This window comes from Kickxella alabastrina, assembly GCF_025024165.1.
Source record: "Kickxella alabastrina strain RSA 675 chromosome Unknown BX661scaffold_9, whole genome shotgun sequence".
NCBI lineage: Eukaryota > Fungi > Kickxellomycota > Kickxellomycetes > Kickxellales > Kickxellaceae > Kickxella > Kickxella alabastrina.
The window spans coordinates 572,027-594,482 of record NW_026251480.1 but is presented as its reverse complement, the minus strand read 5'-3'; the positions used below and the strand labels follow the sequence as shown (position 1 = coordinate 594,482).

The 22,456-nt window shown below is 50.2% G+C and overlaps 8 protein-coding genes across 8 annotated transcripts; 5 read left to right on the top strand and 3 right to left on the bottom strand.

Annotated features, from left to right (window-relative positions):
- Nucleotides 1–1,150: 1,150 nt before the first annotated feature.
- Nucleotides 1,151–2,470, bottom strand: BX661DRAFT_170680 (RNA polymerase I associated factor, A49-like protein; the record flags this gene model as incomplete). Its single annotated transcript, XM_051533645.1, has 1 exon — nucleotides 1,151–2,470. The coding sequence occupies one exon, from the start codon at nucleotides 2,468–2,470 to the stop codon at nucleotides 1,151–1,153; it is 1,320 nt and encodes a 439-aa protein (XP_051392272.1).
- A 359-nt stretch (nucleotides 2,471–2,829) lies between these two features.
- Nucleotides 2,830–4,415, top strand: BX661DRAFT_181644 (actin family). The gene has a single exon (XM_051535765.1). The coding sequence runs from the start codon at nucleotides 2,949–2,951 to the stop codon at nucleotides 4,317–4,319; it is 1,371 nt and encodes a 456-aa protein (XP_051392271.1). The 5' UTR covers nucleotides 2,830–2,948; the 3' UTR covers nucleotides 4,320–4,415.
- Nucleotides 4,416–5,386: 971 nt separating this feature from the next.
- On the bottom strand, nucleotides 5,387–7,901 carry BX661DRAFT_102064 (Dyggve-Melchior-Clausen syndrome protein-domain-containing protein). Its single transcript, XM_051532396.1, has 2 exons — nucleotides 7,838–7,901; nucleotides 5,387–7,693 (listed from the first exon to the last, which is right to left on the bottom strand). The coding sequence occupies exon 2, from the start codon at nucleotides 7,653–7,655 to the stop codon at nucleotides 5,457–5,459; it is 2,199 nt and encodes a 732-aa protein (XP_051392270.1). The 5' UTR covers nucleotides 7,656–7,693; nucleotides 7,838–7,901; the 3' UTR covers nucleotides 5,387–5,456.
- Nucleotides 7,902–9,030: 1,129 nt separating this feature from the next.
- BX661DRAFT_181640 (uncharacterized protein) lies at nucleotides 9,031–10,622 on the top strand. Its single transcript, XM_051535764.1, has one exon. It carries the CDS (start codon nucleotides 9,155–9,157, stop codon nucleotides 10,406–10,408), a length of 1,254 nt encoding a protein of 417 aa, XP_051392269.1. The 5' UTR covers nucleotides 9,031–9,154; the 3' UTR covers nucleotides 10,409–10,622.
- Nucleotides 10,623–10,908: 286 nt separating this feature from the next.
- On the top strand, nucleotides 10,909–14,363 carry BX661DRAFT_170676 (kinesin heavy chain; the record flags this gene model as incomplete). Its single annotated transcript, XM_051533644.1, has 3 exons — nucleotides 10,909–11,028; nucleotides 11,218–11,317; nucleotides 11,530–14,363. 3 exons carry the CDS (start codon nucleotides 10,909–10,911, stop codon nucleotides 14,361–14,363), a joined length of 3,054 nt encoding a protein of 1,017 aa, XP_051392268.1.
- Nucleotides 14,364–14,702: 339 nt separating this feature from the next.
- BX661DRAFT_124740 (COBW domain-containing 2) lies at nucleotides 14,703–15,635 on the top strand (the record flags this gene model as incomplete). The annotated part of the gene is made up of 1 exon (XM_051532440.1): nucleotides 14,703–15,635. A coding segment is annotated over one exon (933 nt), but the record flags the coding sequence as incomplete, so codon positions are not given.
- A 4,127-nt stretch (nucleotides 15,636–19,762) lies between these two features.
- Nucleotides 19,763–21,641, bottom strand: BX661DRAFT_181635 (uncharacterized protein; the record flags this gene model as incomplete). Its single annotated transcript, XM_051535763.1, has 2 exons — nucleotides 19,763–21,105; nucleotides 21,344–21,641. The coding sequence occupies 2 exons, from the start codon at nucleotides 21,639–21,641 to the stop codon at nucleotides 20,003–20,005; spliced, it is 1,401 nt and encodes a 466-aa protein (XP_051392266.1). The 3' UTR covers nucleotides 19,763–20,002.
- On the top strand, nucleotides 21,610–22,445 carry BX661DRAFT_181634 (uncharacterized protein). Its single transcript, XM_051535762.1, has one exon. It carries the CDS (start codon nucleotides 22,036–22,038, stop codon nucleotides 22,351–22,353), a length of 318 nt encoding a protein of 105 aa, XP_051392265.1. The 5' UTR covers nucleotides 21,610–22,035; the 3' UTR covers nucleotides 22,354–22,445.
- The last annotated feature ends 11 nt before the right edge of the window (nucleotides 22,446–22,456 follow it).

The following is a 22,456-nucleotide window of genomic DNA, read 5'->3' as shown; positions in this document are numbered from 1 at the left end:
TGCATGGCGGAGCGTGATTGGTTGTTAATCCCAAACGCTGCATTATTTTTTTGCTGCGTGTTGTTTACTTGGCAAATTCATGCGCTTCATGGCCAGAGAAAGAAAGGAAGAAGACTGACAATTTGGAGAATGCCACCGTTGCGCTCTGCCAGATTTTACATTCGTGTCTAAATTTCCTCGAGTGCTGTGCTGGGCTTGGCGTGCGAGTAGATGATCACTTGAGCTGCCAAAAAAAGAAAAATCAACTTTGTTTTGTCCGCAATGCGCAAAGAGGTGAGAACACGCGCTCTGTGTGAGTGATCCGCGTCTGCCTTTGTCTCTCAGTGCCTTGCACTGTGTTGAATCGATGGATGTCTGCTGGTGTTTGATCGCATTCCTCTTGTTCCGATGTTGGTGATAAGTTGTCAGTCATTGTGTCGGTGTGGTCGGATTTTTTTTGCTAGCAGGGGCGAATTGAACTAATTTTAGTTGACATAATTTATCCAGGGCAGCCACTGCTGCAAGCGCACGTGGTTCTCACTGCCACAATATTGGACTCTTTTTTTGCCGGGCACCCGCACTCGCTCCCTCAAATCATGCGGTGGGCATACTTGCCAAATCAAGCAATGAGGGAAAACTCAAGCTAAATTAAGAACCACAAAGCATCATGCGAGGCTATTATTGCATCATCCCACTGCGATGCCTGGAAAACGCAGCTGGGTGCGCTCTCACTGCAATCCTTCCCCTTTTCATATACCTTTTACATACTTTTCACATATTTGGCTCATTCGGTGCCAGTATCAATGGCAAGGTGCAAGATGAGCGTGCTTAAAGTCTGCCATCCCGTATGAAAATGGTGATCGGTGGTGGTCACAGCGAAAATCTCTATAAAAAGACGCAAAATTAACATGGTGGTGACCAGTCATTATATACTTATTATCGCAATTTGCTCCTGGTCCCGAATCGGGCACGCTGCATCTGTCAGTGAGATCACAGCGATCGTCCCTTTTTATTGCGAATTTACTTTTATTGCGAAGCGGCCACACGGCTGTAATGGAAAAACCCTGCCGAAAGTAAACCGGTGATTTGATCTTATACTATTTGATCGGATAAATATATATTTTAATTCAACATCAGCAACTCTGCAAAATCTCAAAACATACTCAAGGAACTATTTGGATCCTCTCAGGCTCGCCTTGGGGAACTGCACTGGCGCCTTGAGAATGGCAATCTTATTTCCACCAGACCTCGGGCGCTTGGAATACGTGTTGGCGGCAATATCGGCAGCCGAAGCAGCCTCGAGCTTGCAGCCAACGTTCTGGAAGTAGGTTTCGGCCTTCTTTCCGGGGATATTCAGGTCCGCAGCCAACTCCGATGGGTACGCCGTCCACTTGTTCAGCGACAGCATAAGCACGGCAATATAGCAAGCAAGCTTGTTTTCGGTGGCCGTTGTTTTGACAAAAACAGGCGAGCCATCTTGGTTGTGTGACCCAGCGTCACAGTCCGTGAATATGTCAAAGATGGCGTCGGCAATCTCGGGCGAGCAGGACAGCGACTTGATGCACTCGGCGCGGTTGCGGAGGAATTTGTTTTGCATGCCGTAGAAGCGCATGAGGTAGTTGAGATAGATGGTACGCCGGAGCTCCACGGTATCGGGCTTGGTGACACCAAGGATGCGCTCGATCTTCTTGTAGATGAACTGCGAGCGCGCGGCAATAAAAGGCTTGTACCCTTCGGCGTCGGTGTTCTTGATGAAGGGCAGAATATCGATATGCGACTGAAGGGCCTTGGGCAGCACATCTTCCATGTCGTAGATCGCCTCGGGGGTCTTTGCCTCGGAATCGAATTTCGGCAGCGGCCGGCTGACATTGGCCTCGGCAGCCAGGTCCTTCTCCGAGGGCATAGTGCTGATGCGCTTCTCAATGCTGGCCTCGATAATGCCCATGTCTCCCTTGACCGTGTCCATGTTGATCTTGTTGCGCTCCTCCGAGCGAATCTGCGCCTTCCTCTTCTTGTTACCGAAAGCCTCACCAAGCTCATTCCGCGCCTGGATAACGGCATTGGAGATGTTCCGGTCAAGCACGCCGCGCGCGCTCTTCAGCGACTTGATCACTGTGTTGACGTTGACCAGGGGCGCTGCCCGGAAGGTCACCGTGTCTGTCTCCTTGTCGTAGACACCAATAAGGTACCGGCTGCCAGAGTTGAGCTTCTTGCCGTCCTCGTAGTTCTGGCCAACAAACTCGATTTTTTCTGTCTCGTTGACCACTAGACACGCATCTTTTTTGTTAGAGTCCACACTCTTGTATGTGGCAAAGGAGGACGCTACGGCGGGCACTGCTGCGGAAAACTTTGCCAGAACCGGCTGCACATTAGCTTTTGAGGTGTCAATCGAGATGCTGATATCGCCGGGGGATGATTTGGTCGAAGCGGCAGTCTTGCTGGTTTTGCTGCTCTTCTCGCTGCCTCCTGTGGACTTGCGCTTAGAACCCATGGTCGTTGTAAGGACAGAATAATGTAAAGGGCCTAGTAAATAAAAAACGAATTGAACAACCAAAAAAGAAGAAAAAAGGCCGAATTGAAAACAAAAAACACAAGCGACAGCAACCCGAACAAGAGTAAATTGTCGCCACGACAAGTGCGTAAAAAATATTTGAATCAGTTTGGCTGAGGTGCACGAGAAAAAAAAATATTTTTGGGTAAATTTTATCAAGATCCCAAATCAGCTCGGCTCTTGATTCGAGTCGAGTCGTATCGATGTATTTTTTAGTTCTATTGACGCTTGAACGTACACAAGACGGCAGCAATTCGCATATTAGCTTGCCGTGTTAAAGAAACGCGTCTCGTCTGCCATTTTAATATCTACTTCAATTCGCTGCTTCATTTTTATTTTTACATTTCAAATTGTTTTTTCTTTTCATTGACCACATTCATTTCCCCTTTTATATTTTCCACGACTTGACCAAAACAAAATGCCCACATACGGCGGCGACGAGGTGAATGCATTGGTGATTGACGTCGGCAGCACATGGACGCGCGCGGGCTTTGCAGGTGAGGACCTGCCCAAGGCGTACTTTCCTTCGCACGCCGGCTACATCGAGTCTGAGGTTGAGGTGACCGAGACTTCCGATGAGCCCAAGGATATCAGCAAGGCGGGTGGCGACCAGGACGTGGAGATGGCCGATGTAGAGGCAGAGGCAGCGGGAGAGACAACCGATGCCAGGACAAAGAAGGTGCGCAAATTCTTTGTTGGCGACACAGAGTCGGCAACCTGGCGCGCTGGCATGGAGGTGGGCGGGCCAATGGAGCAGGGTCTCGTCAAGGACTGGGACATGTACGAGAAGATATGGGAATATGCGTTCAAGTCCCGGCTGCGCGTGAAGCCCGAGGAGCACCCGGTGATGGTCAGCGAGGCTGCATGGAACACCAGCGCGCACCGGGCCAAGCTGGTCGAAATGGCGTTTGAAAAGTTTAACTGTCCGGCGTTCTTCGTGTGCAAGACGCCAGTGCTGGCGGCCTTTGGAACCGGCCGGCCCACGGGGCTGGTAGTAGATGTGGGTGGCGAGATGGCTAGCGCATGCGCTGTGTACGAAGGATACTGCCTGACAAAGTCCGTGTGCAAGCAGGAGCTCGGCGGGGAGGTCATTTCGCAGCAGATTCTTGAGAAGCTGCGGATGGAGAACAGCTACGAGATGACCCCGCTGTTCGACATCAAATCCAAAGCGCCCGTGGACACGTTGCAGCCGCCGGCAATTGTATGCTACAACCGTGCTGATACCACTAGTTCGTACCTCGAGGATATGCGGCTGCGTGCCGTGCAGGAGTTCAAAGAGGCAGCATGCGAGATCCTCGAGCGTCCATACACCGCCGACCTTGTTGCCAGCAAGCCGCCCAAGCCATTCGAGTTTCCCGATGGATTTAACCTGTCTGTTGGCGCGATGCGCTATGCGCTACCTGAGATTCTGTTTAACCCGAACCAATATCTGGTCAGCCACCCTAAACGCCTGGAGAACGAGGCGCTGCTCGGCGTGCACGAGATTGCGCTCAAGAGCGTGATGGCCAGTGATGTTGATCTGCGGCCACAGCTGCTGAGCAGCGTGGTGCTGGCTGGTGGCTCGACTTTGTTCCCAGGCTTCGTCGACCGCATTTCGGTTATGCTGCAGAATTCTATTCCTGGCAGTCGTATCAAGATGTACGCGCCCAGCACCAATACTGAGCGCAAGGTCACCGCTTGGCTTGGCGGCTCGATCCTGGCGTCGCTGGGCACCTTCCACCAGCTTTGGATATCGCGTGCAGAATATGACGAGCATGGTGCGTCGATTGTGGACAAAAAGTGCCAATGAAAAATAAATGGAAATAATCTTATTTCTTTGCCACATCACCCGTACGTGTATTTCCTTCATTTAATTAAATTCAAATTACAAGTTAAACCCCATTCAGTTGATACAAATTTTTTTAAAAACAATTATTAATTGGTATTGTTTGAGCATATTCTGAATGACAGACATGTTGACTCGGTGCAGCCTACGTGCATCTACGAAATATAGTTCTATAGAATGCGCGAGCATAGTAAACACCATATGGTATGGTTGATATATTACATGACAACATTGGTAACTATATACATTGGAAAAATGAAAATCAAACTTGCTTCTGTTTTTATATACGCACGTCAGCATTGGTTTTTGACAAAAAATTACCTTTAAATTTGTCTGTGAAGCTCAGCAAAATTTTTTAGAGTGCACGCTGCTTGGAATATTATTTATTTGCTCTATAACTGGTTTACACAACTTATTTTTGCATTATATTACAACTCAGTCATAAAAGCGCTATAACAACCACCAAGCCAACCAAAATAATGCCGTCGTCGTCATCGTTATTTTCATTGCACAAAAAACCTGTTTATAAAACAGTTAAAACTTGGTAAAGATAGAACAATGGTGGTTGATAAGTCGGCTACTTATAAAGAACTGTTCGAGTCTTTAAAATATCGGAAACTGGCCGCAAAAGACGCTAATGAATCTAATGCCGCCAATGACATCAACAAGTTAACTTATGAAGAACATATCAATAAAATTGAGGTATGAGAATTTTAGGAATAAATATGATAAAGATTACGTTGAAACTAATTGTGCTTATAAGGTCACCACAAGACATACCAAAAACATAATAGAAATTGTGCGTCTATCTGGAAGTGGGCAAGGTAAAAGGCCAACTGAAGACCCTCCTATTGAGCATCATGCCATTGTGGATTGCCCGATGTTACAAATTGATAAGAGTAAGGGCATCCATTGTTACATATTTGTAAATTTTATGGATGAAGAATGTGGAAATTTTAGGGTTATAATTGATTTTTCCCAAAAAAAATTATTGGTAGGAATTATTAGCTTTGGAATAGTTATCAGGCTTACCTTTATTGTAGCAAAATATAGTTTAAACCACATCTTTTTTAAAATTTAAAATTTAAATAAACTATTGGTTCACATAACAAGATTTTCAAACTCTTCAAGCAGCGGTGTCTTCCCCTCAGCAACCGACGCAACAGTCGACGTGAGCAGAAGCTCCCAAACCAAAGGCAGCATAAACGCCGACCACTCGCTGTCATCGGGCACTCGCGACAGCAAATCCACTTGTGTTTCGCTATCCCCGTGGTCGTTGGCAACCACTGATTCGACCAGCGCCAAAATATCCTTTGCCTGCTGGGGGCTGGGCAACGCAGCAATGCGAGCGTGAAAATATGCTACGCGCACGCGCAGCTCGGCCGCAACCCTCATCGCGCGACCAATAAGGCCATCCGCATTGGCAAAATATGATGCTTTGGTGGGCTCTGCAAAGGCACTGAGTATCTCGCGCGCCTGCAACACGCCGTAGATAAACTGCGGGTTGTTGGTGTTTAACAGGTGGCAGAATAGCGCCAACAGGGTTGATAGTGTCTGTGCATAGACACCTTGCTCGTCAAGATTCTCAGTCGGCTCTCCGCCATGATTGCTGTTGTCCGGATGCAAGACGGCAAGCTTGGAGTATCTTTTGTGGATCATCTCGAAGAGCTTGATCAGTTTTTGAGCTATGGCTGATGGAATGGCAGTTGACCTGCTGAGCACATTGACAAGTATTCCCAGAGACAGCTTATGTACTTGACTGTCCTTGAGGAGCATTAAGTTGAGCTGAAATATCCGCATGGACTCGACCACCAGGCAGTGTGACAGCGGCGGCTTGTGCAGTGGGTGCGGCGTTGCCGGCCAAAAGTCTATCATCGTGCGCTGGAGTTGCTCGACAAACTGTGCGTCGGAGGACAAAACCAAAAGAATATCCAACCATAGGTACAAGTGAACGTAGGGGACGGTTTCAGGAACGAGAGAATAGGGCAGCATTGCGCTCTGTCGTAACCGAATTCCGGGTGAATTGAGTGGTACGCCACTACTGCCATTGTTACTGCTAATTGTATTGCTTGTAGCAGTACTGGCGGGCAAAACCATCCCTAATGTTGTGGCCGAGCCCACGGTTGGCGCAGTAGTCGGTGGTCCGAGTGGCGGCGACGTTGACGGCATAGTCCAGGCGCCTGAAAACTGCTGTGATTGCTGCTGCTGCTTCTGGTGGTGTGTTACTTCAGAGACCACAGTAACAAAGCTGGGCGCTGCCACATGTTTATCACCACGCCTTTTGCCACTGCCAGCGCCGCTAACAGATCCTGGGACTGTGCTGCCATGGCCGTGTGCAAACGATGACGAAAATGGAAGCGCGGTGGCCGCACTTATCCGCTTCAACAGCGGCACAATCAGGGTGTCTGCATCCGTGCGTGCCAGCGCATATGTTCGGAATGCCTCGTTGCGTGCAACCAGTGTCTGAAACAGTGCCGTCCACTCGATGGAGTGCAGCTCGGCGACGATCTTTGCAAACAGCTTTTGAAATGGTACCGCACACCTGTCAATCTTCAACACGCTTTCGGACGTGTTTGCCAGGGACTCGAGCGTCTGCAAATAGGGGTTTCTTGAGCCATCATTCGAGGGCGGCGCTGATATGAGAAGCATAAGCAAAAACAAAGAGTATTGCTCGGTCTGCTTGGAGTGAGCAGTGTATTGGCGCGAAAACAAGTATGAGTACGCGCTCTGAACCAGCCCCTGTGTCGACGGAGCCGTGGGTGCCTCGATGGCGTTCAGAAGCAGCGCGCAGACAATCTCATCTGCCTGTGTGCTGCCAATATTAAACACTGTCGATGGGCCAACCACGCTGAGCAGCTCACACACAAACAGGTTGTTTGCGGTCGGGATGCTGCTGGCAGCCAACTGAGAGGCGAACACATCTAATAGCATGCCGACCAGGTCCTGGTAAAACACGTACTGCGACTGCGAGCGGCTGATATCTACTCGGGCAATTGCAAGCACCACGTAGCGGAGCAGCTGCTGGTATAGTTTGTTAGGGTCCGCTAGTGTCTGCTTGAACGCATGCGTGCGCACTTCGCCGTTCTCCAGCGCCATGTGCTTGTCAACTATCAGATCTATCGTGCCCGGGACAATTTGGCGGTCAGCAAGCACTTTGCGCAGCTTGCCATCATCCAGAGTGAGACACAATCCCTTGAGCATAATACGCAAGATAAACTGCAGGCTCGCGAGCGCTGGGTCAATGTCGCCGAGGAAATCAACTGTCTTCAGGCATCGCATGTGAGCGACAAAATGAAACATTGCCCAGTTTAGGTTTCCCGTCAGTGCGTTGTTTGCGGCTATAAGTAAGCAATGAGAATCATGCAAGTTGCTCGCGTGCAGCTGATATAGTGTAAAATTAGAAAATAAAGCACAATGGCTAGCATCATTTAAAGTTTCAAGCGTGCATAGGCACAAATACAATTAATCGTGCAAAAACTTACCTAGCTGTTGAGCGAGATACTTGATATAGCCCTCGGCCTCGGTCCACTGCTCCCTACACACAAAAAAATAAGGCACACACACGACCAACCGCAATCCCAATCAGCGAGCGTAAGAAATAATAATGTGACGAGTCGCAGCGCTGCGGAAACCTCATATAATATCTGTACCTTGTCTGTGTAGTCGGTGTTTTAATCTTGGCCATCTCGTCGTGCCACACCGCTATGCTCTCCAGCCCAAACGCGTGCGGCGAGCAAAACCGGGCTAGGAACCCCGTTAATGTCTCGTCCCATGTCAAGGGAGCCGGCGCCGACAGCAGAGACCGGCTGCCGACATTAACTCCACTGGGCGCGTGCATCGATCTAAAGTGGTCAGTTGTGCGTGACGTAGACAGCGGAATAGGGCTCCCGTTGGATCCTGGAGAAAGCGAATGGCCCGAGGGTCTTAATTGAGCTCGCGATATGCCGCCACCGTTGCCGCCAGAAGCAAGTGACCCGGATCTCGGCTCTGGCGCTTCTGCCACCCGGGCCATATGCGGAACTTGCAAGTCTGGCAGAATGACAATTTGTGCCGCACTGCGCTTCCGTGGCAGTGCACTGTTGATATTCGACTCCATGTTGTTGCTGTATAATGTTGCTCCCGAGTCGACAGTTTAAGTGCACGCTGTTGTAAGATAAAAAGGAGAATATTAGAATGCGAGTGTTTGTGCAATGTGCTTTTGGCACATTTAGCTCGTAATTGAAGATGCAATAGAAAAAATAAGGTAAAAAATAAGGTAAAAATGTGAAAAGCAAAAGACAAACAGCATGACGATTGATAATGATGTGCGAGGCACTAAAAGAAAAGAACGAGGCTACAAGTACTCTGCAAAACATCCTTCCCACAGATAAAGTGTTTAGAAATTAGTGGCAATAGACCACTATGGTTGACGATATTAACCAATTCACTGCTTCTTTTGAAGAGAAGAAGCAGGGGAAGATGGATTCTTGCGCACACGCTTGGGCTTGGGCTTTGGCTTGAGCATTGCTGTAGAGTCGGCCTCAGTCGATTCTGACGATGTCTTTTTGCGTGAAAAACAGTTTTTGAAAATCCCCCGCTTAAAAATCTGGACTTTCGCCATAAATGTCTGGAAATTCCAAAATACATTTTTCACTAGTGGACTCTGCACACCATAAAGTTCAATTGGCCGAAAAATGTGCGATGCTGATGATTTTTTTCCTGGGCCTGATTTTTCATTTCTGTGGCGTGGCCGCAATAACTACTTCCCCCCACAACTGATAGCCTCTAAGACAAAAATAATCCACTTATTCAGCAAGCGAATGGATACAGACCAGGTCATTGTCCCCGAACTGCTCGATCTCGATCTCAACCTTGATCTCTGTCTTGACGATCCAGCGACCGGTTCGAGCGACCGGGGTGGCGGACCAAAGAGAACCGACCCAAACAAGGTCACCCGCAGGGAGCGCAACGAGCAGTACAAGCTGAAGAAGCGGCGAGAGGAGGCCTACGCGACATTCATGCGCATGGAAAAGCTTACAAGCACTGGCTCTGTGTTCAGCCGCCTGCCCCGCAAATCCATGTGTATTGTGAACATCGGCTGCGCCGCAATGGGTGGCGCAACAAGCGAGCAGCTCGAAGCCGTTTTCGGAAAATACGCCGGCTTTGAGCGCATCGTGATGAAGCTCGGAAAGCCATACAGCTTTGTTATATTCCGCAGCTGCGACGACGCACGCGCGGCGTATGCGGATATTCACGGGAATATTTGCGCAGAGCTCAATAGCAACCCGGTGTTTCTTGAGTACTTGACCCACTTGAACTTTGCGTATCTGGCCGATCGTTCACTAGACCCCTCTGCCAAGCCAGAGACGCTGGACAGCCACAATGGGCTGCACTACATGGCCAATTTTATCACTGAAGACGAGGAGCAGCGGATAATGCAGTGTATTGGCGATGACGAGCAGCGAGAGATTGCCGCTGGCGTCGGCAACGCTGACAAGTGGTACAGGGTGCAGGAGCGCTTTGTCAAGCACTACGGCCACTCGTTCGACTACCACCGCAAGCACATCGGCGACGCCTCGATGACCGCATCGCAGAGCCTGCCATCCTGGATCCACCCGTTTATCGGGCGCATCCATCAGCAGCTGCCTCATCTCTTTGCAGACCAGTACCCAGACCAACTGACTATCCAGCGGTACCCGCCGGGCGCTGGGATTGCCTTTCATGCCGACAGTCATACATCGTTCACAGACACCCTGGTCATTTTGTCAATGGGCACGCCAGTGCAGATGGACTTTCGCAAGCCCGCGAGCCATGCTCTGGTAACGCTGGATTTGGAGCCCGGCAGCCTGGTGCTGATGACTGGCGAGGCGCGGTATGGCTGGGAACATGCCATTCGCATCAGGCGCTCGGATGTTATCGATGGAAAGTTGCGCGAGCGCAATGAGCGGTGGTCGATCACAATGCGAATTGTAAACAAGGATCTGACGTGCAGCTGCCAGTACTCGGCGCTGTGCGACAGCGACGCAAGGCATGTGCAGCGGATCCGTGAAGAGCAGCAGAACCAGCAACAATAAGCTTTGGTTTGCTGCTTTATTTTTGTTTGTCCCTCTAGACAGCTTGATTGGCTGGTAATTACTGCTGCTACTTCTGCTTCAGCTTCTGCTTTCGATTTCGATTTCTCATCTGAGCGAAAGAGTTATCATGTGCATTGCCAAATTGCTCGCAGGGCGTGGCAGTGCAGCCAAAAAATACCCCTTCTGTCTTTGTTTTTTCTTCTTCAATTCATACACTTTTATTTTTAACTTTTGCCTCGTTCAACTTTGTTCCTATTTTATTGTTCTGCTCATCAGTTACCTTGTACGCTCTGGATTATTTCTTTTTACATATTTTTTCTTATTTTGCCACCCAGTCTACTTTGCTGCTGGTCCCTTCCAGAGAACAAGTATAATCGCAGTAGGAGCACTATTTGCTAATCGAAGGACACAAGGGCCCGCGCAGAATATATAATTTCAACCTTGTACTCGCCAGTCTTGCTATAGATTCACTTTAATTTGCCTCCTGTGGACCCGAAGCAATGTCGCAGGACAACAACATCAAGGTCATTGCGCGTTTCCGCCCGCCCAATTCGCTAGAGAAAAAGTCGGGCGGCACATCTGTGGTTGAAATTGAAGATGAGACGACTGTTGGCATAAAGGTACGCAAACAGTTTTTTTTATGTATTTGACACTCAGCCATGCACACTTTTTCAAGTGTTGCTTTCACTTCTGGTACCAGCTATGAGCGCTGCTCGCACACAGCGAAGGCAAAGCAATTCATGCGCTAAAAATAACTAACGGTACTGTTTGCTTACTATTACTTGTTTCCTGCCGTTTTCTCTATATAGTGTGACGAGCACACCGGCTCCTTTACATTTGATCGCGTCTTTGGCTCCGACACCAGTCAGTCCATGATATACAACTACGCCATCCGCGACACACTGGAAGGTAAGGAAACAGCATCGATTGCAATGACTTTGAATTTTATTTACATATATCGATTTGAAGCGGGGCGGAGCGGGGAGCAACGCAATGCAATGTATTTTATTTTTGCTCTTGAACGCCAAAAAAGTGGAGCGAATTTAATTAAAATCTCAGCTATTTTCATTTATCTAAATTGACCGTGCGAGTTTTTACTATTGCCTTTGTTTTGTGTATAGACATTTTCAACGGTTACCATGGCACGGTTTTCTGCTACGGTCAGACGGGTTCGGGAAAGACGTTCACAATGATGGGCGCGGATATCGACAACCACGACCTCAAGGGAATCATCCCACGCATTGTCGAGGGCATCTTTGAGAAGATTGTCGAGTCGCCGCCGACCCTCGAGTACATGGTCAAGACGTCATACATGGAGATTTACATGGAGAGGATCCGCGATTTGCTAAACCCGGACGAGTCCAACCTGCCAGTACACGAGGACAAGGCGAATGGTGTGTACGTCAAGGGCCTGATGGAGGTCTTTGTTGGCAGCATTGACGAGGTGTACGAGGTGATGCGACAGGGTGCAAAGAACCGCGTTGTCGCCTCCACCAACATGAACGCTGAGAGCTCGCGCAGTCACAGCATCTTCCAAATCACAATCGAGCAAAAGGACACAGTCACGGGCAAGACCAAGATGGGTCGGCTTTTCCTCGTCGACTTGGCTGGTTCCGAGAAAGTTGGCAAGACCGGCGCCACGGGCCAGACACTCGAGGAGGCCAAGAAGATCAACAAGTCACTCTCAGCCTTGGGCATGGTCATCAACGCGCTGACAGATGGAAAGTCCACGCATATCCCGTACCGCGACTCCAAGCTCACGCGTATCCTGCAAGAGTCGCTTGGTGGTAATTCGCGTACAACGCTGATTATAAACTGCTCGCCCTCGTCGTTCAATGCATCCGAGACTGTGGGCACGCTGCGCTTTGGTATGCGTGCAAAGTCGATCAAAAACAAGGCCAAGGTCAACCAGGAGGTCAGCGCGACCGAGCTCAAGATCATGCTCAAAAAGACCCAAACCCAAGTCATCTCGTTCAAGTCGTACTACACGGCTCTAGAGGGCGAGGTCTCGATTTGGCGGAAGGGTGGAGTTGTCGAGAACGAAAGCCAGGTTACTTGGGAGCGCGTTTTGGGCAAGGAGAAGGCTGCGCTCTATGCACCTTCCCAGCAGCAACAGCCGCCGGCCACATCATTAAAGAGCGGGGCGGCGCGCGGCGCTGGCTACTCGACCCCGCGGGCCACGGGTACCAGCAGCCGGCTTTCGATAAGCGCAGGCGTAGGGACACCATCGCCACTGAGCCCGACGACCCTGAGCGCACGCGTCACGTCGCCCACTCCCTCGCTCATGTTCCACGAATCGCTTATGTCCGACCTGGCCTCTCGATCGGACTCGCCAATCACAGTCATGAGCGAGGACGAGCGCGAGGAGTTTTTGCGGCGCGAAAACGAGCTCAACGATATTATAGCCGACAAGGAACGCGACCTGCAGGAGAGTATCAAGTTGCGCGACGCGATGCGCGATGAGCTCGATTTTTTGAAATCCGAATCGAGTGGCGTCATCAGGCGCAAAGAGGAGCTGGCCAACGAGACCTCGCAGCTCAAGCTTGAGCTTGAAAAGGTGAGCTTTGGGCACCAGGAGGCCGAACTGACGATTGAGAGCTTGAACGACGCCAACAAGGAGATGAACGAGCAGCTGGAGAAGCTCAGGGAAGAGCTGGTTGAGTTGCGCCGCGAGGCAAACGACTCTGCAGCGATGGACAAGGAGAAGGAGCGCGCCTCCCGGGTTGCTGCAATGCTCAACGAGCTGGATTCGACAAAGGCAATGTCGCGGCATGAGGCGGGCATGGGCGAGCTGCTGCGCTCGCTGGTGGAGGCCGGCGACGACGACAGTAAAAAGGTCGAGATGATGACGCATATGCGCCGCGAGCTCGACGACTGCCAGGATCTCCTGCAGGAAAAGGAGGAGACCATCTTTGAGCTGACCATCCAGAACGACAAGCTGCTCAAGGGCTACACCGAAACTGACGCCAAATACGAGCGCCTGCTGTCAGAGTATGAGGAGATGCTTGAGCAGACCATTGTTGCCGAGGAGCAGCAGACCAACCGCGACACGGAGAGCATCAACGATTTGCGAGCGAAGCTCGAGGAGCACTACAGCAGCAAGATCAGCAACCAGAAGACCCTGCTGGACGCCGCCCAGGCCGACCTGCAGCGCCGCCAGGAGGAGATTACCAAGAGCAACGTGGCCATCCGCGAGCTTCGCAGCGAGAACCGCGAGCTCCAGTCCAAAATCGACGCGCTGGTCGAGGAGAAGACCCGCCTCAGCGCTTCTCTCGCCACGGCCACCTCTGCCGCCGGCGCCACGACCACCGGCGGCAGCTCCATTGGCGGTGACTCTGCCGCTGCCGCCGCGACCGAGCACGCGATGCTCAAGGAGCGCGAGATGGTCATTATGCGGCGCGACATGGCCCAGCGCATCATGGAGTACGACACCATGCGCAAGTCGCTTATGCGTGACGTGCAGAACCGATGTGAGAAGATCATTGAGCTCGAGATGGCTTTGGATGAGTCGCGCAGCCAAGTCTCGCAGCTCACCCGCCGTGTCAGCAATCCCGGCCAGCCTCAGCGCATGCAGCTCCTGGAGAAGAACGTCGCGCAGCTGACGCTGATGCAAAAGGAGCTTGTTGTGCAAAACACCGATTTGAAGAAGCAGGTCTCTCTGTCGGAACGCAAGCTGAACGCACGCACTGAGCGTATTGAGTACCTGGAGGAGCGCATCCAGGATGTGACCAACCAGGCTGAGAGCTGGAAGCGCAAGTACGAGGAGGCTAATGCCATCCGCAGCCACGACGCTTCGCGGTCGGCCATGCAGCCGACAAGCAACAATGTTTTGCGCTTTAGCAGGATCGCCAAGCCCCTGCGCGGCGGAGGCGGCAATGCGCATGCAGCCACCACGGTTACCGAGGAGAAGATCACAGGCCGGAATGCCGGCTTTTTCAACTGGGGCGGTAACTGAGCTTTTGCGATCAATGTTTTGTGACAAAAATAATAATTTTCTTTTTCAAATTTTTACAAAATATTTTATTTTTCCAATGACGTCGCCCCTAGATTTTGTTTGCATCTCAGCGCAGGTTGATTCTGGATCATTTTCAACCGTCATCTTTCTTTTTTCTTTTCTTTCTACAAAAAATTTTCTTTTCCTTTACTTCTAAATTTTAATTTTAATTTCAAATTCACTATACGCACAAATATGGACGACGAAATCCCTGAGCTCATTGAGGCACTGGGCTTCGAGGAGAACTCGACTGTTAGCAAAATTAGCGCCGATGGGCCCAGTGTTGAGTGCAACGATACTAAGATCGTCCCGGCAACCATTCTCACCGGATATCTAGGATCCGGAAAAACTACACTGCTCAACTACATTTTGACAGAAGAGCACGGCAAGCGTATAGCCGTAATTATGAACGAGTTTGGCGACTCCCAGGGTATCGACCAGTCGTTCACCTCGGTTAACAACGGCGAGTTGGTCGAAGAATGGTTGGACTTGAAAAACGGTTGTCTCTGCTGCACAGTCAAGGACAAGGGACTCAAGGCCATTGAGTCTTTAATGGAGCGCAAGGGCAAATTCGATTATATTCTTCTGGAAACCACCGGCCTGGCAGATCCTGGAAATATAGCCACTATGCTGTGGTCCAACGAAGAGCTGGGAAGTGACATCAGGTTGGACGGCATAGTGACCATGGTTGACGCTAAGAACATCCACAGGCAGTTGGAAGAGAAAGCACTGTCGGGCGAAAATATGAACGAGGCGCAGAAGCAGGTGGCGTTTGCCGACCGAATTGTGCTGAACAAGACGGATTTGGTCGGGGAGCAGGATCTGCTGGACATCGAGGCGATGGTTTTAAACATAAATGGGACGGCCAAAGTCTATCGCTCCTCTTTTGCAAGGGTCGATTTGAATACCATATTGAGCATCGGTGCTTATGCGGACATCAGCCCAGAGACTTTGCCCTTTGTCAGAGACGCCCATTCTCACCACCATATTGACAAAACAATTAGCACCATGGCACTCGAGGCGCCGGGGAGACTGCATTGGCCCAAGGTCGACGAGTGGATCCAGGAGCTCCTGTGGGACTCGCGTGTTCCAGGTGGAAATAGCACTGATACTGCAATGGAGATGCTCAGACTTAAGGCGCTTCTTTTAGCATCAGACTTTACACCTGTTGGTGGCGACCAAATAGTCGACCAAGCCACTGTTGTAGTGCAGGGCGTGCGCGAGATGTACGATTCATTTGTTGTTCCTGAGAAACATTCACCGGCATCAGGTGCTGACAATGTAAAATCGATATACAAGCTTGTCCTTATTGGGAGGTTGCTTCCCGAGGAACATCTGCGGGAGTCATGGAAATTGCTCTTGCAGCAAGCAGCCTTGGAATAGATATGCAGTTTTAGTTGATAGTTAATTTCAAATTAGACTTTTGTGATAATGCTTTTGCAATTAAAATATTGGCAGCAAAAAATATTAATGACTTATTTTGTTTGGCTGTGTTTTCCCAAAGCAAAACGCAGGTTACTTATCACTTTTTGCACATAATACATGTATAAATCTGGTTTGTTAGGCAGCCTATAAATTTGTATATAAAAACTAGTTATAATAAACTAATTGTCAGATATTTACCATGAAGCCCTGGCCATTATGCTGGATGGACGGGTGCGCACAACAAGCTTGCGCAGCTCGTCCATGCACAAGATAAAGAGTGCAAATGGAATAGGAATAAAGAAGAATGGTAAAGGGATGTGCGCCGTGCCAAAGATGCGGTTAAACCAGCCGACATAGAAAAATAAAAACACCACGCCCAATGTAAAAGGAATGGCGGCCAAAAGCCTGAGATTGCAAGTTGGCCCCCACAAGGGGTTCTGCTGGAAAACGCTCAGCCGCCGAGTGCGAGTGGCAAACATATTGCCCCACTGCAATATAACCAGTGTCAAGAAATGGATTGACTGCCCGGTGCGAAGCAGCAAGTTGAGTGTGGCCTGATCCTTGCCGTGAAAATCGCCCAGAGTCCACTTATCAAATGCCAAAAACAAATCTCCAGGTGTAAAGCCGCCATGCCAGTACATGAACACAAAAAATATGATGTGCGCAGACAATGCCTCAAGAAGACCAATGAAACCATACGCCTGACCAAAGAACTTGAGGTCAACTAGATGCTCTCTCTTGGGATTGCGTGGCGCACGAAGCATAATATCAGATTCGGAAGACTCGTACATCAGCGAGATGCTGGCCCAGACGTCTGTGAGCATGCAGATAAGAACCATGAATATGACAGACAGAGGGAGCGGCACGCCCAGAACCATGTTCAAAAGCATTGGAATAAACTCGGAGAACGAGCCTGCGGGCATGAGATAAATGAGCACCTTTAGATTCTCAAACACCAGGCGTCCGTTCTCAATAGCGACAATAATAGAGGCAAAGTTGTTGTCCAGAAGCACCATATCGGCGGCCTCCTTGGCTACCTCTGAGCCGCCGCCCATAGCCACACCGATATGTGCTGCCTTGAGTGCTGCTGAGTCGTTTATGCCATCACCAGTCACTGCAACATAATCGCGTCTGCGCAGCTCTTGCACAATGCGCAGTTTTTGCTCAGGCGTTGTGCGTGCAAACACAATTCCGCCGTAAGCGCAGATGATGTCCCAGTGCTCATTTTGCAAACTGTTGAGCTCGCTTTCAGACAATACCAGACTACTGACTTTATCCTCATGGCGCGTGACTGCTGACACCGGTGACGAGCTGTCTTTATCCAGCGGCAACATGTTGTTCGCGGCACTGGCAAACGTATTCTGCACGCACTTCAGCAATCCAGCATGCACGTCCTCAATAGTGTCCACTCTGTCGTTGGTAATTATGTGGCACTGGCGAGCAATGGCTGTGGCCGTCAGCGCAAAGTCACCAGTCACCATAAACACGCGAATGCCAGCCCGGCGGCATGTGTCAACAACATGCGGTATTTCCTTGCGGGGCGGGTCTTCGATGCCCACAAGGCCAACGACGCACAGGTTGCAGTTGTGAATAAAAACCACTCGCTCAAGCTCTGCCTGGTTATCCTCGAGTCTAGCAAAGGAGTTGGTGTCCGGAAACTCACGTCGACACAGCATCAGTACCCGCTGTCCTAGTCCCGACCACTGATACTGCAGACCTTGCAGTCGCTCTATGTTTTCCGTGTTGAGTTGGTGGATCTGGCCGCTGGAATCCTGAACAGTCGAGCAGCGTGGAAGGAGCACATCGGGTGCGCCCTTGACCAGCAGCAGTGGGGGCGGTTGTGGCAACGACACGCTGTTGCTGGCCACAACATTCTGCTGCAGTGAGAGCATCCACTTGTTTTTTGAGTTGAAAGGCACCTCGAACAACTTGCAATACTCGCCACACAGCTGGCTGACCGGACATATATTCTTGGCAAAGCGCAGGATAGAGGAGTCAGTCGCGTCGCCAATGATGCTGCGCTCGTCAATGGGCAGGCCAATTGTTGCCGAGTCAAAGGAAGCACTGTTGCAAAGGGCGGCTGTTTCGTAAAGGCGCTGAGCCGCGGTAAAGCCTTTCCCGCCGACACGCTGTTGTCTGAGCGCGTCGGGAATAAAAACTGCGTCTAGAAACCCAGCGTTGACAACAGACATGCGGTTGCAAGTCAGGGTCCCGGTCTTGTCCGAGCAGATGACGTTGACTGACCCGAGCGTCTCGACCGTTGTCAAGTTCTTGACCAAAACATTCTGACGCTGCATGCGCTTGGCAATGAGGGTCAGGGTGAGCGTGAGGCATATGGGCAGGCCATCAGGAACAAATACCACAATAACGCCAGCGCTGTTGGCCAGTGCGTCAGAAATTAAAAGAAAAGTTGGAAAGCTCTTTTGCAGCCACACAGCCCAAATGATAATCAGTGTGACGCCTACCAGCAGCGATAGAATGGTGACAATGGTAACAGAGCGTGTAATCTCGATTTGCAGCAGAGTTCGCTCAGGTTTCTTGCTTGCAGTCATGCGTGCAATGCGGCCCATGACGGTGCTGTTGCCAGTGGCAACCACAATGCCAATGCCAGAGCCCTGCGTAACGTGCGTGCCCATGACGGCAATGTTTCGGGTCTCCAAATAATTCTCGTCTGTATAGCTGACCGTGGCCACAGTGGCGTCGGACTCACCGGTTAGCATCGATCGGTCAAAACGCAGATCGCAAGTAACCTCAATAAGGCGCAGGTCGGCAGGTACCTTGTCTCCACCGCGAACGCGAACAATGTCGCCCTGAAAAAGCTCGCCAGCAATAATTTTGACAAGCTCGCCATTGCGAATAACCATGGTCTCGGCGGGCAGCATAGTGCTAATTGACGCCATGACTCGAGACGTAGTCCACTCCTGCCACGCGCTGAATGATGCCTGCAGCGCAATGACAATAAAAATTGCAACACCAAGAGCAAGGTACTGCGGGTTGGGGGTTTGCCCAGCGGTTTCCACGAAATCCATACAAATATAGCTGCAATCCAGAGCAAGGGGCAAAAGCCACTAAACAGCCATTCAAAAATCTTCAGTAAAATGCAGTTGGGCGGGCTGCTGAGCGTATTGGGACCGTCGCGCTCGCGTCTGCGCTTGACTGCTGGGTCCTCGAGCCCCTGAATCAGGCTAGTGCCAAATTTTGCCAGAGTTTGGTTGACGGTATCCAGATGGAACTTCAGCGAGCTCAGCTCATCAGCATTTGAATTAAGTTTGTTTTGCTGGTCGTTGTAGTCGGTCTGGTGCTGAGGATGTGCACCATGGATGTGCAGCTTGCAGTACAGCCACATTTGAAGCTTTGCAAAAAAAGACTGACTTGCAGTAGGGCGCTGGCAACGGCTCTGGTTATGCATGCCCATCTGGATGCTGAGAGTGCGGTACTCGACAGTTAGCTTGCGCTTGAGTCTAAGCGCGGGGGTATTAAAATTGGCGGTTGCGGTTACAGTTGCGTTTGCAGGCTCGTCGGCAATTTGGATCTCCATTATAAAGCGTCGATAAATATAAAAAGCGTTGAAGTTTACGCGCACAAAATTAAAAAGGCAATTTATTGAGTAGAATTGAAGTATTTTATTTTCCGCCGTAATTGCTGGGCAAATTTTAAGCTCAAATGATATGATTTTCTCTTGTATCTACGCGTAAATTGGAAAACACGAGCTTATGCGCTAGCATAATCAGTTGCCAAATGACCAATTTATTTTGTGTTCATGTCTGCAAACCTACATTGGGTTTACACTTGGTACCAAAAATAAACGGAATACATTTTTGACGACAAACAATAACTATTGATGTTGCATGTGGTCATAATTAGGGCATTGTAATTGTTTGCTTCATTTGAGCGAAAAATTCGAAAATCAAGAACATCATTGGCTTGTTATAATTGTGGTGTGCATCAACAGGATATTATTATTGACATTAGCTAAGCCAAAAATTTATTTAAAAAACTTGCCAATGCATCGGTAAATTTGGCTGTATGAGCCCTTACATTCAATTAGGCAAAACAATTAGTTACTCTTGCTATTTTCAGCTTTCAACATAAACATCAATAATTACTTGTTGGCTATCTATCAATTTAGAATTGGCATAGCTAGAATTTACTGAGGCAAGGCTCAGCAAAACATCTCAAAATTCTTTTGCCAGCTCATCGCGAAGATTTGGCATTCTGCTCAGTGTAGAAATAGCATACATAGCAGCCTTAGACATCTTTCCAAGAGCGTCGATGTTAATGTTGAGCAGAGTATCGCAGTCGCGATGGTAGCACGTATCCAGAGCAGCATCAGCCAAGCCGCCATGCGTGCGGCGCTCTTCAATTGACTTGATCTCGCTAGCACCAGTGAGCACGCCGCCAGCTGGAATGCCATTATCAATAAACGGCACAAAATCTGACCCGGCCAGCATGTCGGTAACCTGGTGTGGATAGTTATGGCGACCAAAAAAGTCTTCAAACACGCGCTGGATGTGCCTCGACCCCGTGCGTGCGTTCTCTGGCGCGTCTGTGCCGTTGTGCACCTGTGCAATGTAGTTGGGCGAGGCAAGCATGTCAAAGTTCAGGTTCAGCGCAATGTCCTCCCAGCGCACATCCACGGGCTCATCGTCAGACCACCGGTTCTTCCAGCCGTGAGCCAATGCGCGAGCAAAGTGACGTGACCCCAGCAGTCCATCCTCCTCGGCACTCCACCACGCAAATACCAGTCGGTTGCGTGGCTTAAATTCAATCCTGGAAAGCGTCAGGTGAATCTCCAGCGTCGAGGCCGAGCCCGACCCATTGTCATTGATTCCTGGACCAGCGGCAACCGAATCCAAGTGCGAGCCCACCAAGACCGTGCTGGATGAGTCACCTGTACGCCCAACGCAAATGACATTGAATGTCTTGACAATGTCGATGCTCGTGTCGGTCTCGATATTAAGCTGGGCGGCAATCTCGGTGCTCAGCAGCAGCTGGCCCACAGAACTGGTCACCGAGAGCACAGGAATCGACATGAGCGGGTCCCCCTCCTTCCAGTCGGTGATTCTCACACGCGCCGTCGACGGGCTCTTGAACCGGGGCAAGCGCACAAAGACCACCGCCTTGGCTCCCAGATTCTCGAGCATGTATGCGGATTCGAATATCGAGCACCCACTGCTCTCCCGTAGAACTGCAACCTTGCCTGCAACGTTGCCAACATTATCGGCCACACATCCGTTGCCGCCAACCGCAACAGCCTTGGCATTCGTAATGTTGCGCCCTGCCCGCCGTAGCGCATCACCTGAAAGTCTGTTCCAAAAATGTAATCAATACCCACTGGTCCCTTGACCTCGAGCCGCGGGGTTCCCGGACCGTCCACACGGGCGACTTGAAATGCTGCACGTGAACGTCGCAATTTCCATGAGTCTGCAGTTGCGAAATGACGTATTCAGCACTGGCTGCGTGTCCGTTGGTGACTGACCGAGAGTTGTTGTGCTTCCCTGCAATATCCAAAAAACGTGTTAGGTGTTCGCGAATGCGGCCCGTGCTCAGAGCGTACTCATGCGGGTGCTCGTCTTGGTCGGATGTGGGCAGGGTTCCGTAGACCCAGATCCCCAGGCCAATTCCAAGAAACAGGAGAACCGTGAGCAGGGAGAGCGCATCGCGACTCCGCGACCTCCACCAGGCAGAAATCCCTGCTCTCTGGCCAGCAAAGCTGTGTAGCTCGCGCTCACCGTCGCGGCTGATGTTGCTGCTGATGTTGCTGCTGATGTTGCTGCTGCTCAGAAGTGGCGAGCTAGCGTCGGGCTCTGGCATTGTATTGCTATCAAAACGATCAAATGAGGCGAATTAACTTGGTGGACAGCAAAAGTTAACAAAACAATTAAATACTAAATGCAGAAAGAAAGAAGTGCGAGGGATGATGTGCGCTTCTCTTCACAAAAAACAATGCTTTCAACCCAGGATGAGGGGGTGGAAGCGAGCCAATCATTTTCAACTTTTTTAAACATTTAGCAGTCTCGTGACAGCGGCGCTACCCTGTCCCATCATTATGTTTGCGCACAGCCGGCGCAGATTCCAGCGAGACCCTGGCGCACCCAGCGTAAGGCTTCAAAAAATTAGCCCGGGACACACAGCGTCATCTCTTCCTTTCAATTTTTTTGTCCGCACAACAGCCGTACTTTTATTATCTTAATTTTTCGGCAGCATAATGGACCAGCTCCAGCCAAGCGACTTTACTCTGCTGCAGCAGAGTGCCGAGCTGATTGATCTGTGTGTCGACAGCGCCGAACAACGGGCCGAGCTGGCGCGCAAGATGGATGCCATTACACAACACATGGACCGACTGCGGGCAACCGTGGCGTCGCTTCCCGGAATCAGCATATCGCAGTTTGACCAGGCGAAAGTGCTGGCGGAGTGCCAAAGCGATTTGCGTGAAAAGTTAGCAGAGCTCGGTGACTACTCCAAAGGCGCAGACGTACGCGATGAAAATGCGGTTGAATCCACTGTTGTCACAAAGGCACAATAAAATGATGATGACGTGAGGAGTGTGTGATTTGATGATGATATTTACAAATTGATTTTTAACTTTTTAAGGCCGCTTCTCCTTTTCCGTTCCTCCATTTTTTTTT